General features: G+C 39.8%; 1 protein-coding gene across 7 annotated transcripts in view; it reads right to left on the reverse strand.

Annotated features, from left to right (window-relative positions):
- Saf-B (Scaffold attachment factor B) overlaps positions 1-16,287 on the reverse strand; it is a 307,055-nt gene that overhangs the window by 23,032 nt on the left and 267,736 nt on the right. For all 7 annotated transcript variants that reach the window (XM_067138304.2, XM_067138300.2, XM_067138303.2 and 4 more), the window contains one exon: positions 7,378-7,564. In XM_067138304.2, the coding sequence (XP_066994405.1) occupies positions 7,378-7,564 (187 nt within the window). The remainder of the gene's footprint in view (positions 1-7,377; positions 7,565-16,287) is intronic.

The following is a 16,287-nucleotide window of genomic DNA, read 5'->3' on the forward strand; positions in this document are numbered from 1 at the left end:
CTGAAATGTTCCAGTACGAAACACTCGCAGGGCACACAACAACTGTAATTTGGGAGATACAGCTGAATTTCTGTCTGAATTTTGTTGTAAATTATCTACACGTAGATTTAGAAGGAAAGTAAAGGATTCCTTCCTAAGGCCAAAACGTTCCTTAAACTCTCTCTCCGTGTACATATACGGATCTCGCCTTTCATGTACTATTATATTCCCGTCGTTTTCTTCGTCGAGATCGTCAATAATAATCCAAGTAATCCATAACCAAGTTTGAAACGTCTTCCTCTCGTATACGATACGGTATTCAATTAGTCAACAAGTCTGATCCTAGCTTACTCCACGCACGATGTGAGAGTAAATTCTAACCTATATTCGTGCGTTATTCACTTCCTTAGTAATATACTACAAGATGATGCTCATCAACATTTTACTCTTGTAGTAATTTAGTCCAGGAGTATCTCAAAGGACTAAAATACTTCGGAAGTAATTTACTCTTGTATGGAAGTCGCCAAATGCTGACTTCAAGAGTACTTAACTACGGAAGTAGAACTTACTCTTGGTTGGTGCACGCCACCCTTACTGGATCAACGAAGTCTTCTTCAGGCAACAGATATGAAGTTCCTCCATTCTTGTCTACAGAAAATAAAAATGGATGAAATAAGGAATGTGGACATCCGGCAACAAGCTAAGATTGGAAAGAAACTTGCTGGAGACTCTAGAAGTGAGGAGATTGCAATGGTAAGGTCACATGAAAAGAATGGACCCTCAGAGGACATCGCGAACATACTTTGACCACAATGTTCCTGGGAAGAGACCAAGAGAAAGACCCCGTGAAGTTTGAGAAAAACGGATATTGAAGGACCTTGAAATTAGAGATGTGAACTGGCGTTGCAAATATGAGCAGCATCTGTGGATAGATGGGACAAACTGGAGAAGGCTCGTACACAACCGCACCCGGCTTGCTCGAGCGAAGAAATTATGATGATCATGATCTTGTGCAAGGTTTGATATAATATGTTCCCTTCTCTTATCAAGTATTTTTATAATACAGTATGTTCAATTATTTTAATTTATCTGTAAAAATACGTCATGATAATCTAATATTTATATTGTGGCTTTGTTTTCGCAGCTCTTAAATATCAGCCTATTTCAGTATTGTTCATAAACAAGGAAATCTGTAGGCTGTGTGCTTCACATGTATTTCAAAGTACAGAATAAGTTTTCGGGCATTACCCCTTTTAAGAATATCGTTCTACGTTGCGGTTTTATTTGACGTAAATACATATCACACAAGAACACGTTCACTTCCTTGTATAAATTACTTTATTTACATTGTACGTCACAACACACAATTATAGACAGTAGCAAATGACACTATATACAACACTCAATAGCGGAGTACCCTGAAGTCGATTCTGACAAGTACAGATATCAACAAGACTGACACGCGCACTATAACATACTCTCTCTTGAATTCACCGCCTTGCTTGAGTCCAATACTCAGACTCCATCTCGGAGCCCAACAGTCACTCCCAGTCCATCACTTGCCGGAGTCCCAAGAACTAAGAACTGACTTCACTGACTGACAGCTCGATATATATACCATCCAATCAACCATCTAGAATGATCAACTTCTGGAAGAGTTCTTACAACACTCTAATGGCACACACTTGAAACATCGATCGACCAGCTAGTCGAATGGGTACTCGAACATTCGTTTCGTATTTACTAACACACATGGAAATATCGATAACATTCGAAATGTGTGTGCATGTATCTGGATAATGAAACCTTACAGTAAGTTACCAGAACCCTTCATATATATCAAATATAGTACAAGTCTAACATACGAACATTATGGAATTTTCTACCGCTTTCAACTCTATAGATTTTGAGGTTAACTTATACACAATACGTATTTGAGGTTATACAATTCTATACTACATATTTACAGAGAAACCCTACACTAGTCATGTTTAACACTTAATAAAAGATAATTTAGCATTATATAAACTATAATTAAAATATATTAAACATGATAATTTAAGGTGATACACCAATTATGATGTCGTACCTATGACAATTAGTAGTAGTTTTTTTGGTTCCTTGAAAAACTTCTTAACAGTTTACCACTGCATGTTTTCTTAGCGTTATCTCAGGCTCCTTCTTCGCACTAAAAACTTGACCTATGGCAGCAATAGCATGATTATACCATATGAACATTAAGGCCGTTCACCAAATGTAGACCAAACATTCTAAAAGGGCAAGAGCCAATTCTTCAGATTTAATTTTTTGGACATATTGGTAGTACATCCATATAAGCATATTATACTAAAAGGGCTCTGTCGTTAGGTCAACTCCAAGTGACTCGTTCATATGCCAACAGATGGTGCTCGAGGTATCTCCGCACGCTCCCTCGTTCTATTGTGGCTGTGTTGACCTAAGACTATGACCAGCCAGACACGTTCTCTGCTGCTTGGTTGGGTGTAGGTTCAACTGCTTAGTAACACTTTTTATATAATGGCGTGTAGTAGTGAAGGAAGAACTGTCAGTGAACATTTATCTAAGGAGAATGTCACGTAATAACAAAGGGAAAGGTTTAGCATATACAACATGTTCCGGCAAGGAAATCCCTGCTAAAATGCTGCCAAAGGTATGTGTTGTGAAATGTTTATACTACTCATTTGTTGTAAGCATGTGCTGTGAAAAGGTAGTGTGAATATGATTAGTTGTTGATTATACCTATTCATAATAAACATACAAAAGTTACTTTAATGTGACTTGACTTCTCTCCGTTCTCTGTATTTTTAGACTGTTGCAGATGCGATGGAAAAAAAAAAACAAATGCCGCTCAGTGTCAAATGAACAACGTTTGACTCTCTTTAAGGACTTTTACACCCAAACTGCAAATACACAAGGAACCTTTTTAATGCATTTAATGCAGGTATTACCTATTGTCAGGAGACGCTGTGGCAAACATGAACTAATTATTGAAGATAGACCCTATCATCGCAACGCAACAATTCAGTACACATTTCCTGATGGAAAGGGACATTCTAGAGTGTGTTGGAAAACATTCTACGATCAATTGGAAAAGGGTTGAACTATAGGCGAAGGTACTCAAGATGGGTAACACCACTTATCGTGATAAATGTGGTGGAGAATATAACACAAAATATACAGATGAAAATGAACTAATAAAACAACATGTTCTATCAATTCCAAGAGATGTGAGCGAGTACACTCGTAAGAATACATCCAAAGAATATTTAAGTCCTGATCTAAACATCAATCGCTTCTACCAAGCATTTAAATTAAAATATCCTGAGGAATGTGTTCAAGAAATGCTTCACAGACGAGTGTTTCTGAAGTATTTTCCGAAGCTGCCATTTCGACAACCTACAGCAGACACGTGCAGAACATGTGACAGGTTGAATATTGCATCCAAAGAACTGTCACCTCAGCACAAGATTGCAAAGACCCAACTAGAACTACATCACAGGAAGGCAGAACATGCAATGGACGAAATGAAGAAAGATGCAATTCCTTCAACAATGCCAGGCAGTGACACCTGTACAGTTGCAATCGATCCGCAGCAAATGATGTTTCTACCTACTCTTACCACCGCAGACATGTTTGATTTATGTCAGTTGTCATGCTATAACTTTTGTGTTCATGTCCATGACACCAGTGAGTCAGTTATGTGTTTATGGCGTGAAGGTGAAGGTGGCTGAGGGGCAAATCAAATAGCTTCATGTCTGTTTCGTGCTATAAATTCCACATCAAATATTGCAGGACATGAAAAGAATCTTACAGTGTGGAGTGACAACCGCTGTGCGCAAAACAAGAACCGTGTATTGCCGTTTATGTATCTGTTTCTGGTAGCCCACAGCTGTTCTGAATGTATTGAACATAAATATCTGGTATCAGACCATAGTTTTCTGGCCTGTGATCGGCAATTCACTTTAATTGAAAAGTAATAAATTATGAAAATTATTTTAAATTTAGAGAATATATTTACAAATGATATCAAACGATGTAATATACAAAACAATATACAATATGCCAATGAGAGAACAAAATTATTGCATTATGTACAGTTCATTCATATTCTGAATACTGGCCTTGGTATCTTGCAGCTTCATTCACTGCTGACAACATCCCTGGCTTCCTTCTCACCGTAGCTACCGATGACACATGGTTATTGTATGCTCTCCACAAATTGAAACCTTACAAGAAATGCACCGAACCATGGAGAAACAATTCTTTCTTTTCGGGCAAAAGCCACATCTCACCCTCTGTTTGTAGGAGGTTGAGGAGCACACTCTGTTTCTGGATATTGGAGGTATTTTCTTATTTGAATCTTCAGGTCGTTCTGAACTCCTTCCTTTGAAAGTCTTGCCACCATATGATTTCTTGCGTGACCCAATGCCAGAGTTCTCAAAAATTTTCTTCGTTCCATTTTACTGTTAGTGTTGCAAAAGAGGATTACTTGAGCACTGATGGCACTAACATCTAAAAGTGTAACAAAAAAAATTTCTGCATGGCCAACGACAACATACTCTGGCAACAGTGTACTGCGATTTCATCTTATCATTGACTTCTACACCTCCTTTCGTGAGGTTGTACAATGTCACCGTTGTTGACTTCTCTTTGTAGCCAGTAGTTTGATCAATTTCGTCTGAGTCATGCATACTTGAAACAAGAACAACGTTTCGGCTCTTTTTGGGAACATACGAAACAACCGTACAATCTTCTCGGAAGGCAAACAGGCTGCTATTTATAGGACGCTTCGTATTTACAAGTTTTAAGCGGAGTAGACAAAAACCCATTGTCCATAGTAATATTTCTTCCCGACCCTTTGACTGGTTCAACAAGTCTCTTGACAATGGCACTGGGTCTAGTATCCAACATGTAAGGCATGGAAGGCTGCCCGGTCACATAAATCTCCATATTCGATGTATAAAACATCCTTGAATCTACCAGAGAAAATATCTTTATGCCATATTTCGCCAGCTCCCTTGGCATGAACTCTCTAAATGCACATCTACCACGAACTGATTCAAGCATTTCGTGAACTATAGTGTATTCAGAAATGCTGTAGCTGATCACGCATCTTGCTACGAAAACCTTCAAACAAATTTTTGATTGGGGCTAGTCTATCAAGCGCTTTCCTTGCCAACCTTGTCCGTGCATCATCAAAACGAAGACCTCGTAACAGTAACAGAAATCTTCGGTAACTCATTGTAATTGCAAGAGACTATCCTCATTTTTCTGGATTGAAAGTCTACTAAAAAAGAAACAAAACTTTTGTATCCACCTATTCAATACATTAAAAGCAATTATAATTTTTTTGTGTTGCTATTTGCTTTACGTGGCACCGACACAGATAGGTCTTATGGCGAGGATGGCACAGGGAAGGGCTAGGAGTGGGAAGGAAGCGGCCGTGGCCTTAAGGTACAGCCCTAGCATTTGCCTGGTGTGAAAATGGGAAGCCACGGAAAACCATCTTCAGGGCTGCCGACAGTGGGGTTTGAACCTACTATCTCCCGAATACTGGATACTGGCCGCACTTAAGCGACTGCAGCTATCAAGCTCGGTCAAATATAAAATAAAGATGAGATCTTAATTATAAAATAAGGATGAGAAACTAATTTTATAATGGCTTTTAATGTATTGAATAGGTGGATACAAAAGTTTTGTTTCTTTTTTAACTCACTGTAAGTCGAAAATATTCTGGAGCAGTCCCATCCTTATCGCATAAATCCTCCACAAGCGTGATACTATTTTTGCAGGCCTGCTAAATATAAGAGACTAGAACTGCCCTTATTTCCCTTATTTCATCAGGATTTGTATCAATAACATCACTATTCCTGCTGTAGTTACTTCGAATTTTATGAAGGCAATCGTTTGTGTACGCTGTAATTTCTTCAATCACTTTGTCAGGGAAAAATATTTTCCATGCATCAAGGAAAGTGCTAGCGGATTTTACAATTTCTCCTTTGACTCCCGGTGGATGAATAACTATATATCTGCACTTCCTAAATACTTGTTGGCGTGCTGCATGAGCATGTTGAACGGTCAGTTGGTCCTTACCAATATACTCCACTCGAGGTTCTGTTATTTCCTGCTTTTCACCGGCAGATTGTTCACTTCCACTATCATGGTTACTGTTATTTGACTCTTCTGCGTCTGAATCAACTGAATCATCTAACTCTAGAGATGAGCCTATTTCAGTATCATCAGATTCCTCCAACAGCTACTGGATTACCTGAGCAACTGAATGATCCACAGTTCCTGATGAATACTACATGTAACTTCATGTGGACTGAAACAGCAATCAATGAACTCAAAACATCTACTCGGAGTCTTCTAATTCAATAATCACGACACATTACTTAGAATTCAAACGAATACCATCGGGTGAGGTGTTAACGCAGTGTTCACGACTTCACAAATAAGCAGTCTAGGTCACTCTGATGACAACTTGGCAGCCGTTAACAGGACTATTCGATTGTTGACATATCAACGGTCTGTTAGATAGCAGCACACGTCAGCAGAACAAAAGAAAACAAGCAGCGGCCTGATAAAAACTTATGTTAGCGCTGCGCTCCCCCCTCGACTGATCTTGGGTTAATATGGACATCGCGTGGATTGCCTCTTCCGAGAAGAATTAAGTTTCTCAACAGCCATACAGAGATACTTGGGCAGATAAGGAAATATATGGGGAATGCTCCTGGTTTTAAGTTATACTGCTGTCTTGATACCTCTACTCTCACAATTCACTGTAAGCGAGTACTTTTATTAAGAAGTTATTTGAATATTGCACACTGAACAGTTATAAGTCAGTTTTCTATCTTTACTTTCAACAGCCTTCTCCAATTTCAGGAAAACTACTTTCCTTAGAGGGTCTAAAGAATGCCTACCCGAAGATGATCGGTCATATCCAGATCTACATCCGAGCATGAAACACGTGGGCATGTTGCATCAATACTTCACGCACTGAAACAAGCTGTCTTCAAGCAGAACAGCAATGTAAACTACTGTTTCTAATACGTAACACAACTCTCATGATTCCCTAATGAATACACCAATAACGCAAACAGTGATAATGGAGAGCAATATATATTACACTAACTAGACACAAATATAACGCACACTAATGACAAGACTCATCTGCCGCCAGCAAACACAGACTGTGCTCCCGCTGGTGAAAGGACCAGCACTCTTCACCACCCATCCATGAAAAATGACAAGAGAAATTACACGATGATATTAAACTTCTGAAAGTTATTTTGGGAAGGGGAGTTGGTGACAAAGAAAATACGAGAGTAAATATGGTAACTTAAAACAAAGATTAATTTTGACAAATCATTCTCTCACCTGTCCGATGTTCCAGAATCCATCTGCCGACCCCAACTCTGGCCTCCATCACTCTTCCTTTCACCAGAGCCACCCCAAGAATCTCGAGAAGGTACAGAGCTACTCATTGAACTAAAGGGTTTCACAGGGGCAGGACCTCCTCCGGCATGCCATGTATCTCCAGAACGGTCTGAATACCGGCTTTCCCCTGCAACAAATTTCCAGAACATGCTAACTGTAACCTATTAACAACAGATTACATATGAAAATAAGAATTTTAAATCATCCACCTCAAAAACCAAAACAAGCACATACAATGGATAAGCAACGTCTACTTCAATTTACAATTTTGTGGTAATTTGGGCAAATTTCTCTCATAGTTGTAAAAAAAAACAAAAAAAAATGCATTCCAGAACGAGATGATTAAACAACATTTTGGTGATTTCATCTATGTAAGGTGCAGTGAGTACTAAAATGGGATTTGTTACTAGCTGTAGTACCAGTCGTTGACGGGACAATTGATTAGCACGTGCAAGATTACATTTTTGTCCACCCCTCATGTTCTTCCCCAGATTCTGAGGAATACAAGTGGGTATGCCTTCTCATCAGCATGTTGACAAGATATACTTCATTCCTTGCTCTCTGTGGTCTTTTGCAGTTCCATATATTTTTTAAATATTGCATTATTGCTGATCTTAATTTGATCAAAGAACGACAAGTATCTGGTTAGTATTTAAAAAAATACTGACTAGTGTACAAAACCTATAAAATGTTGCTAGAACGACCTCGACCGTCAGGTCAGGAAATATCCTGCTACCGTATGTGACAGTAGACGGTACAACCACCGACTGTCTGGCCGAGGGTCAGGCGGCCATTACCAAACCTGAAAACCAGAAGAGGGGCCAACGGCTACGGGCGGAGGAGTTCCCCTTTTGAAGGCCAGATGATACCTGTGTGCAGGAAATGGCACATAAATTCATCAGAAGTTGGCAGTCAATGGCTACGAAGGCGGAAGAAGGAACTTTGTAAACACCGCAACGGCGGAGTAGGCAGAGGAACTGCGAACCACAAACTGCTGCCTTGCAGATAGGGAGTGGACCCCAAAGGCTAAGGGAAGATATGCTGACAGAAAACGGGCTGGCATGACAGCTAAGAGGGCAGCCCCCTCATCATGCTAGCTTCCGTAGGGCTAATAACCCCGTGGAGCAAAATTAACCATTCAGAGAAACATGAGAGTAGCCGGATAGATAACAAGGGAACAACCTGGCGCGAAAAGGTACATGAGAATTGGTACTTGGAATGTGACCTCTGTCAGGGAAGGAGGTAGAAATAGTCGAAGAAATGGAAAAGTACAAGCTTGCCATACTTGGAGTCAGTGAAACCAAGAGAAAAGGCAATGGCCAAATAAATTTGGATAAGGGATATGTAATGAGATACTCAGGAGTCAGCAGGAATGAACGGGCAAAAGAAGGTGTGGCCATCATTATGTCCGAAGCAGTGGAAAACAAAGTGACAGGATGGGAACCTATTAACTCCAGACTTATCACAGTGGATCTGGAACTAGAAGAATGTATTACGCTATTGCAGATCTATGCCCCCTCTGAAGATATGCAAAGCAATTCTATGTTCAAATGCAAAAAGCTATAGACAAAGCTAGAGAAAGAAGTAGACATGTTATTGTGATGGGGGACTGGAATGCTAGGATCGGAAATAGGTTACGTGAAGGACATGGATGTATGGGTCAACATGGAGCAGAACGAACCATCAATACCAATGGTGAAAGAATGCTGGAATTCTGTATTGATAATGAGCTAAGGATTGGCAACATCATCTTCCCCCATAAAAGTATCCATAAAATAACTTTTGAGGCAGTAGGCCGAGGAGCAAAGAGTTGTATTGACTGCTTTTGTTACACTAAGAACATGACTTATGCAGCACTTGATGTAAGGGTCTTCCGCAGTGCAGAAACGAGTACAGAACATCGGCTTCTGGTTATGAAAACAAGGTTCAAGGCTACACCCACACCCTCTCATCTTCGATTTGAGAAAATAAGAATTTCTGCATTTAGAGAGGAAGAGGTAAGGCAGAATTATGCTCAGAAGTAGGGGGAAATACTTCAGCAAGGAGAAAGAGAAGAACCTGAGAGAGGTTGGAACTTAGAAGAAAGATGGAGTGAATTTAAGACGAATATTATTAAAGTAGCAGAAGAGGTCTGTGGGAAAACTACAGTAAACACACGAAGGAAACGAACAAAGTGGTGGACTGACGAAGTCAAGGAAGTTGTAAGGAGGAAAAAGGTAGCTTGGAAGGAGTACATGAGAACAAGAAGGGTAGAGGACTGGAGGAACTATGTTGAAGCATGTAATGAAGCAAAGCGGCAAGTACGAGAGGCAAAAGAAAGGAACTGGCAGGAATTTGGTGAGGAAATTGAATCAGAATACAGAAATAATCAGAAGAAGTTTTGGAAGATACTAAGATCCCTCCAAGGCAAAACTGGAAAAGAGAATCAGAAACATTAAAGATAGGAACCAGAAGATCCAAACGAGGCCACGGGACATCCTTGATACATGGAGCACGTACTATGAGGATGTGTTCCGCGCGGACCAGAATTTACAAGACGACGCCGGTAACGGGGCAGAAGAGGAGACAATTATGCAGAGTGAAGTAAGAGAGGCTATCACTGAAATGAAGGTGGGCAAGGCAGCTGGTTGGGATGGAATTTCACCGGAATTGATGAAGTATGGAGGAGAGGCAGTGGTGAAATGGATGACAAGGATATGCCAACAAGCTTGGAGCAGTCAGAAGATTCCAACGGATTGGGAGAAGAACATTGGTGTTCCTATCCATAAGAAGAGCAGCACTCTGGACTGTGCAAACTATCGAGCAATTTGTCTTTCCAGTGTGACTGGAAAGATATACTCTCGCATATTGGAGAGGAGGTTGAGACAAGAAGTAGAGGAAAAATTGGAAGAACAGTGTGCTTTTAGGCCAAGTCGACAAACACACAACCATATATATATACACTAAGAACTGTTATAGAGAAAAGACTTAGTCGAGGGAAGGATGTTCTAGCTGCATTTGTCGACCTGAAGGCCGCATTTGACTCGGTCCCCAGGGAACAGCTGTGGGCAGCACTTCAAGACGAAAAGGTAACAAAGACTCTCTTATGCCGCATTAGGAGTATGTACAATAGAGTCCAAGGAGTGGTAAGAATAGCTGGTGAATGCTCTAGGGAATTCGAAATGGTGAAAGGAATAAAGCAGGGTGACAGCTTGAGTCCTCTTCTCTTTGTGATCTTCATGAACCAAGTCATTAAGCAGTGTAAAAGAACTAAAAGAATTAAGGTTGGCAACTGGAACATGAGACCAATATATGTCCAATCCCTGGTCTATGCCAACGACATTCTGATTTTGGCTGGGAAAGAGGAGGATCTTCAACAAGCTCTTACTGAATGGGCTTATGCCTTCCAGGACCATGGGATGGAAGTGAATGCAAGCAAAACCAAGGTCATGCAGTTCACCAAAGGAGAAAAAGTACAGCTTCAATTTAAGTGGAACAATGAGGATATTGAACAAGTAGAACAAATTGAGTATCTGGGCACCATTTTCAGAAAGGACGGAAAATTATAGGCAGAAATAAACAACAGAATTAGAAAAGCTAATCAAGTTTACTATGGTATAAACAACACAATCATAGGGAAGAAAGAAATTATTAGAAACACAAAAATGCAGGTATATCATGCTGTGTACCTGCCAACCCTCCTGTATGGTGCAGAGAGTTGGACAGTGCATAAAAAACTGGAGAGCGGTCTGGTTGCCGCTAAGATGAGATATTTAACGGAAAGTTGCCGGGAAAACTCGAAGAGACCATATTAAAAAACACCACAGTAAGAGATTAGCTTGAGCAGGCGCCAATAATGGACGTCGTTGAGAGGAGAGGATTGGGCTGGATTGGTCACCTAGAACGAATGGAAGATGAAAGGAAAGCGAAGCAGGTGTGGCGAGCCAGACCAACAGGAAGAACAACACGAGGGAAACCACGGATTGAATGGGAGGAGTACATCTTGGGACTGATCAGGAAGCGAGGGAAGACCCTGGGTGAGGTTCAGAGAATGGTGCATGATAGAAGAAAGTTTAGTAAATGGCTGAAATGTACCGACGCCTAACGGCACAAAGGGAAAGAAGAAGAAGGACCTCTACAGAAACTCTGCTTGCAGTCTATGTGGAACGAGCAAGTGATTACTAGGGCTAAAGGTGGCGGAACAATGAGGCAGCGAGCAAGCAGGCTCGTTTAAGTGACGCACAACTGAGGTGTCGATTCACAGAAAAATTGGCCATTTGTATAATAGTACATTCTAACACGTAGTTTATATATAGAGGCAATAGGGAATGTCCTTGCCGCGATAAATGACACAGCTGTGTCGTGAGCTGCTATAATGCAGAGCGTTATAGCGATCCTAGTGTCAAGTTATTCGCACTGAATACGAAAAAGAAATACAAAAATTGATACTGGCAGTCAACTGAATGAAAGAAGTATCATGAAATAATACCAAAAGTATAATTCAAACGTAATTGAAACCTTGAGAATGAGAGTTGGGGTAATTCAATATTAAAGCCGACATTAATAACGTCCTTGTTTATTACAACTCTAAATTCATATAATCCGATAATTTTGTGCCGATTCCAGACTTCCCTCTTCCTGTAAATAAATCTGAATCCTTTAATTGAAAAAAATTTAAGCAGAGTTATGACTGCATTTTAAAACTTTTTCAGTGTTGATTCTAGTTGGTGATTTTTGCCGAGCTAAGTAGCCCAACAATTGAGGCACTGGTCTTCTGAACCACACTTGGCAGGTTCAATCCTGGCTGGTCCGGTGGTATTTGAAGGCGCTAAAATATGCCAGCCCCATGTCTGTAGATTTATCAGCATGTAAAAGACTCCCGTGGGATAACTTCCCAGCACCTCACCATCTCCGATAACCATAAAAGTAAATCAAATTTGACACCTAGAACATAAAAGAATAACCATCTTGTAAAATTACATCTTTGTACGTCAATCAGTTTTGGAGGGATGAATCAGTTTTCTTTTACGTGCCAGTAAACCTACAGACACGAGGCCGACGTATATGAGCACCTTGAAATACCACCGGACTGAGCCAGTATCGAACCTGCTAGGTTGGGGCCAGAAGGCCAGCACCTCAACTGCCTGAGGCCCTCAGTCCAGTTAATCTTTTTTCACACCAGATAAATGCTGGGGCTGTACCCTAATTAAGGCCATGGTCGTTTCCTTCCCGATTCTAGCCATTTCCTATCCCACCGTCTCCTGTAAGAGCTATCTGTCTCGTTGCAATGTAAAGAAAACTGAAAAAAGAACCTTCTGTTCTTTAACGCAAATAATATCATTTGAAGTAGCGTGCTCTTTTGGAATACCGTTTGATTCACTTTCGGGTATGGAGCTCACGGCATTAAATCAATCATACATGAAATTATCCCTTGATCACTCCTTGTCCACTATTTGAATTAGCGCTAACCTGCATAGTAGGTGCATCAGTGCTCATGATTTGGCACATTCCCCATAGAGCCATCAACTAGTATCTACACGACTGCCACAGATATTTTTCATAGTATCTAAAAAAGGTATCGAACATAATTTTTGTGTAAAACCTAGGCTTTAGACCCCTTCTGAAGCACCCCCTACTCGTGAAATGTTTTAGGCAACCTATAGTTAAGATTCTACTTAACCTTATTCTCAACTGAAATACAGTGTCTCATTAAAACCCACCTATCCATTTTGCTGAGATGCCACAATAGATACAGACAAATACTGAACTGAACTTGGCATAGGCCATTTTAATGATGCCTGTATTCCTATCAGAATAGAGATTTTTTTTTTTTTGCTAGGGGCTTTACGTCGCGCCGACACAGATAGGTCTTATGGCGACGATGGGATAGGAAAAGCCTAGGAGTTGGAAGGAAGCGGCCGTGGCCTTAATTAAGGTACAGCCCCAGCACATGCCTGGTGTGAAAATGGGGAACCGCGGAAAACCATTTTCAGGGCTGCCGAGAGTGGGATTCGAACCTACTATCTCCCGGATGCAAGCTCACAGCCGCACGCCTCTATGCGCACGGCCAACTCGCCCGGTAGAATAGAGTTTTATCCAATTGGAATGTCACAGTTAAAAGCAATGCTATCGTATGAAATGCTTGATCAAATGAAGAATGGCGGTTTCTTACTTTTCACATACAGTATTACGATGGCGACGGAAAAATGCAAGATCCAGAGTTGGAATGATCCGACCACAGACAGCAGTGAACACTCCTAATTCCAATCGGCACCTCATAGAAAAGAATGGAACAACTGGAATACTACAATGAACCAGTGTGTCACGCACCAGTAGTTATGAGAAAATGTATAAAACAGAGGAATAGCATGCTACAAACGAAAGTTATGAAACTCCCCAGCTACCTCCCACTAATATTCAGGCAAAATTTTCAACTCTGGTAAGCAACTCCCTTAGCTCACACGGCACGTAGCTGCGATGCCATCCATCGGAGTGGCAGAAGAAGATACAAAGCACACCACAACAAACAATAGACAACGTAATGTTATTGCCCAGTTTCATGAGCTTTAGATATTGTAGGCATTCACATTTAGTTTTCTTCCAACTCTGTAATACAAGGGCCGGGAGACAACCTTGCTCGCTCCACAACTCCCTCTTATCTATTGCTCCTTCAACACTCTTCTCATTTTGATAATGATCATCACATTATTTTTTATTTGTGAATACAGGCTGATAACCCTGTGGTCATTCACCATTCTAAGACAAAATCGCCAAAATCTACAACCACTGCAAGTCAATACAATCGAAGAATATTTCCATGTTTCTGATGCTTAGTGTCGATACAGATTAATCAACTAAAGTCTAAATTCATGAATATATCTTATTGTATCTGGTATGGAACACTGTCCACAACATCAACGATTGGAGTGCGAACTCTACATAACGTTTCTTACGTAGTATTTATCGTTAGGGCCACTAAGAACATACAAATCATTTATAGCTTAAGGTGTAGTGCCTTTTCCCCCAACAATACACATAGATTTTCATTAAAATCTGTTAATTTTCTCATGATGCATATAAAGACAGACATGACTGAAAATTAAAAATTTTATTTCCTTCTTACTGCGGACACAATCGAAACAAAAATACCTCACTTAAAAAAAATTCACAGCAATGTACAGAACTCTTATTTTATCTATTATAATAAAAGGAAGTGTGTGTCTGTGTGCGCGCGAAGCCCAGTCAAATCTACGGCACACAGAGACCTGAAAATTTCAACATAGAAGGGGGTTCAAATGCACATCAAAGCCAAATTCTTGATTTTCGGGTTTGTTGGCGAGTTACGAGCAAAAAAAAAAAAAAAAAAAACGGGCCGAAAATGTGTGTTGGGATATGAAATCCAACTTACTGTTACGGGATTTATTTAATCGTGAAAGAAACATACATTATACTTACAATAATAATAACAGGATAATAACATATCTGGTAATATAATCATTAATCATTTCTGATGATGGCAGGTAATGATGTGATTTAAGCTCTCCATAAATACAAAATTAATTAAATGTGGCGTGACCAGTAAGCGGCTAATTTACATGCTTCCTTGGTAGCGTCCATCACATTCTGGGGAGTGCAAGTAGTTGGACCACACTTATAATGGCAAATAGCATCCATAACATAAAAATTCAATGTTTTTGGTCCTACATAACCATCTTTTGCGCATCTTCTCCAGACCATGCCATTAAAACTTACATTTTGATTTTGCATTTGCCATGGAGACAACGCCTTAGCATGGCAGGATCAGTCAGCTTGGAGTATTGTACACTGGCTTGACATCTTCAAATGCATTGTCAAGTAGTTCATTTTAGGATTATATTTATCCATTGTGCCAGGTGCCACTGCTGTTTGGAAGGAACACCAACTGCCTTCACCTCTGGATGTCCAACTGCATTGTCCTGCTCTAACCTATCAACTTTCTTCATGTTTGTAAACTGATTTCCATGGAACTTCCTTACAGGCCTCCTTTTAATTTTTCTGTTACCCATGGTTATAAAAACATACAACAATATTCAAAGTAAAAAACTAGAATTGCTGGAAAACTTTCTAAAAGTACAGTATATCAATATAAATAGTAGGCCTACAAAATGTAAGGGTGCTCAAAACATTCAGAGCAGTTTATTCAAATAATTAAGAACAATTCTCATAGATAGCAGCACAGCACTAGTGTGTAGTGAACTCTATATTGTACATCAGTAAGTAGAAGGAAAACCGAAAAGTCACAGATGATCAGCATGAACAGAAGGCAAAGAATAAACACTTGTGTCCATAAAGGGGGCGTGGCTCAGTGTGCTGTATTTTACATAAATGTCAATATCTCAAAAAGTAGTGAAGATAGGGTTATGTAATGTACACCAAATGAAAGCTAATAAAATAACAAATCCAGATGTGAAATTTAAAACTGAAAAACTTTTTTGCAATTTCTGGGTGTACACATACGTTGTAAAATCCTGTAAATTAATATAATAATTTATTCTTACCTCTATATATAAATTGTAATCCATAATTGTGAAACACACTGTAACTTCCAGAATGGTATAGACACTAGAACGGTTGAGAATATTCTGTATATGATAAACTGTGTATTACGCACTCCAGAATTTTCACGAAGATATATTTTGCAATACAACTTTCTAGAATTCTGGCTGGGCACATATATAAGGAGACTATCTTGACTGTGACAAGTTAGTTATTGTTTCAAAGTTATAAGTAGTAGTTTAGTAGAGTTATGTTGTAACAAGAATATATTCCGGGCTGACATGCAAAGCTTGCAGTCTCCATATTGAAATGCGCAGTCCTAATAATGGCAACTTT

The sequence above is a fragment of the Anabrus simplex genome, chromosome 1, assembly GCF_040414725.1.
Source record: "Anabrus simplex isolate iqAnaSimp1 chromosome 1, ASM4041472v1, whole genome shotgun sequence".
In the NCBI taxonomy this organism is placed as follows: domain Eukaryota; kingdom Metazoa; phylum Arthropoda; class Insecta; order Orthoptera; family Tettigoniidae; genus Anabrus; species Anabrus simplex.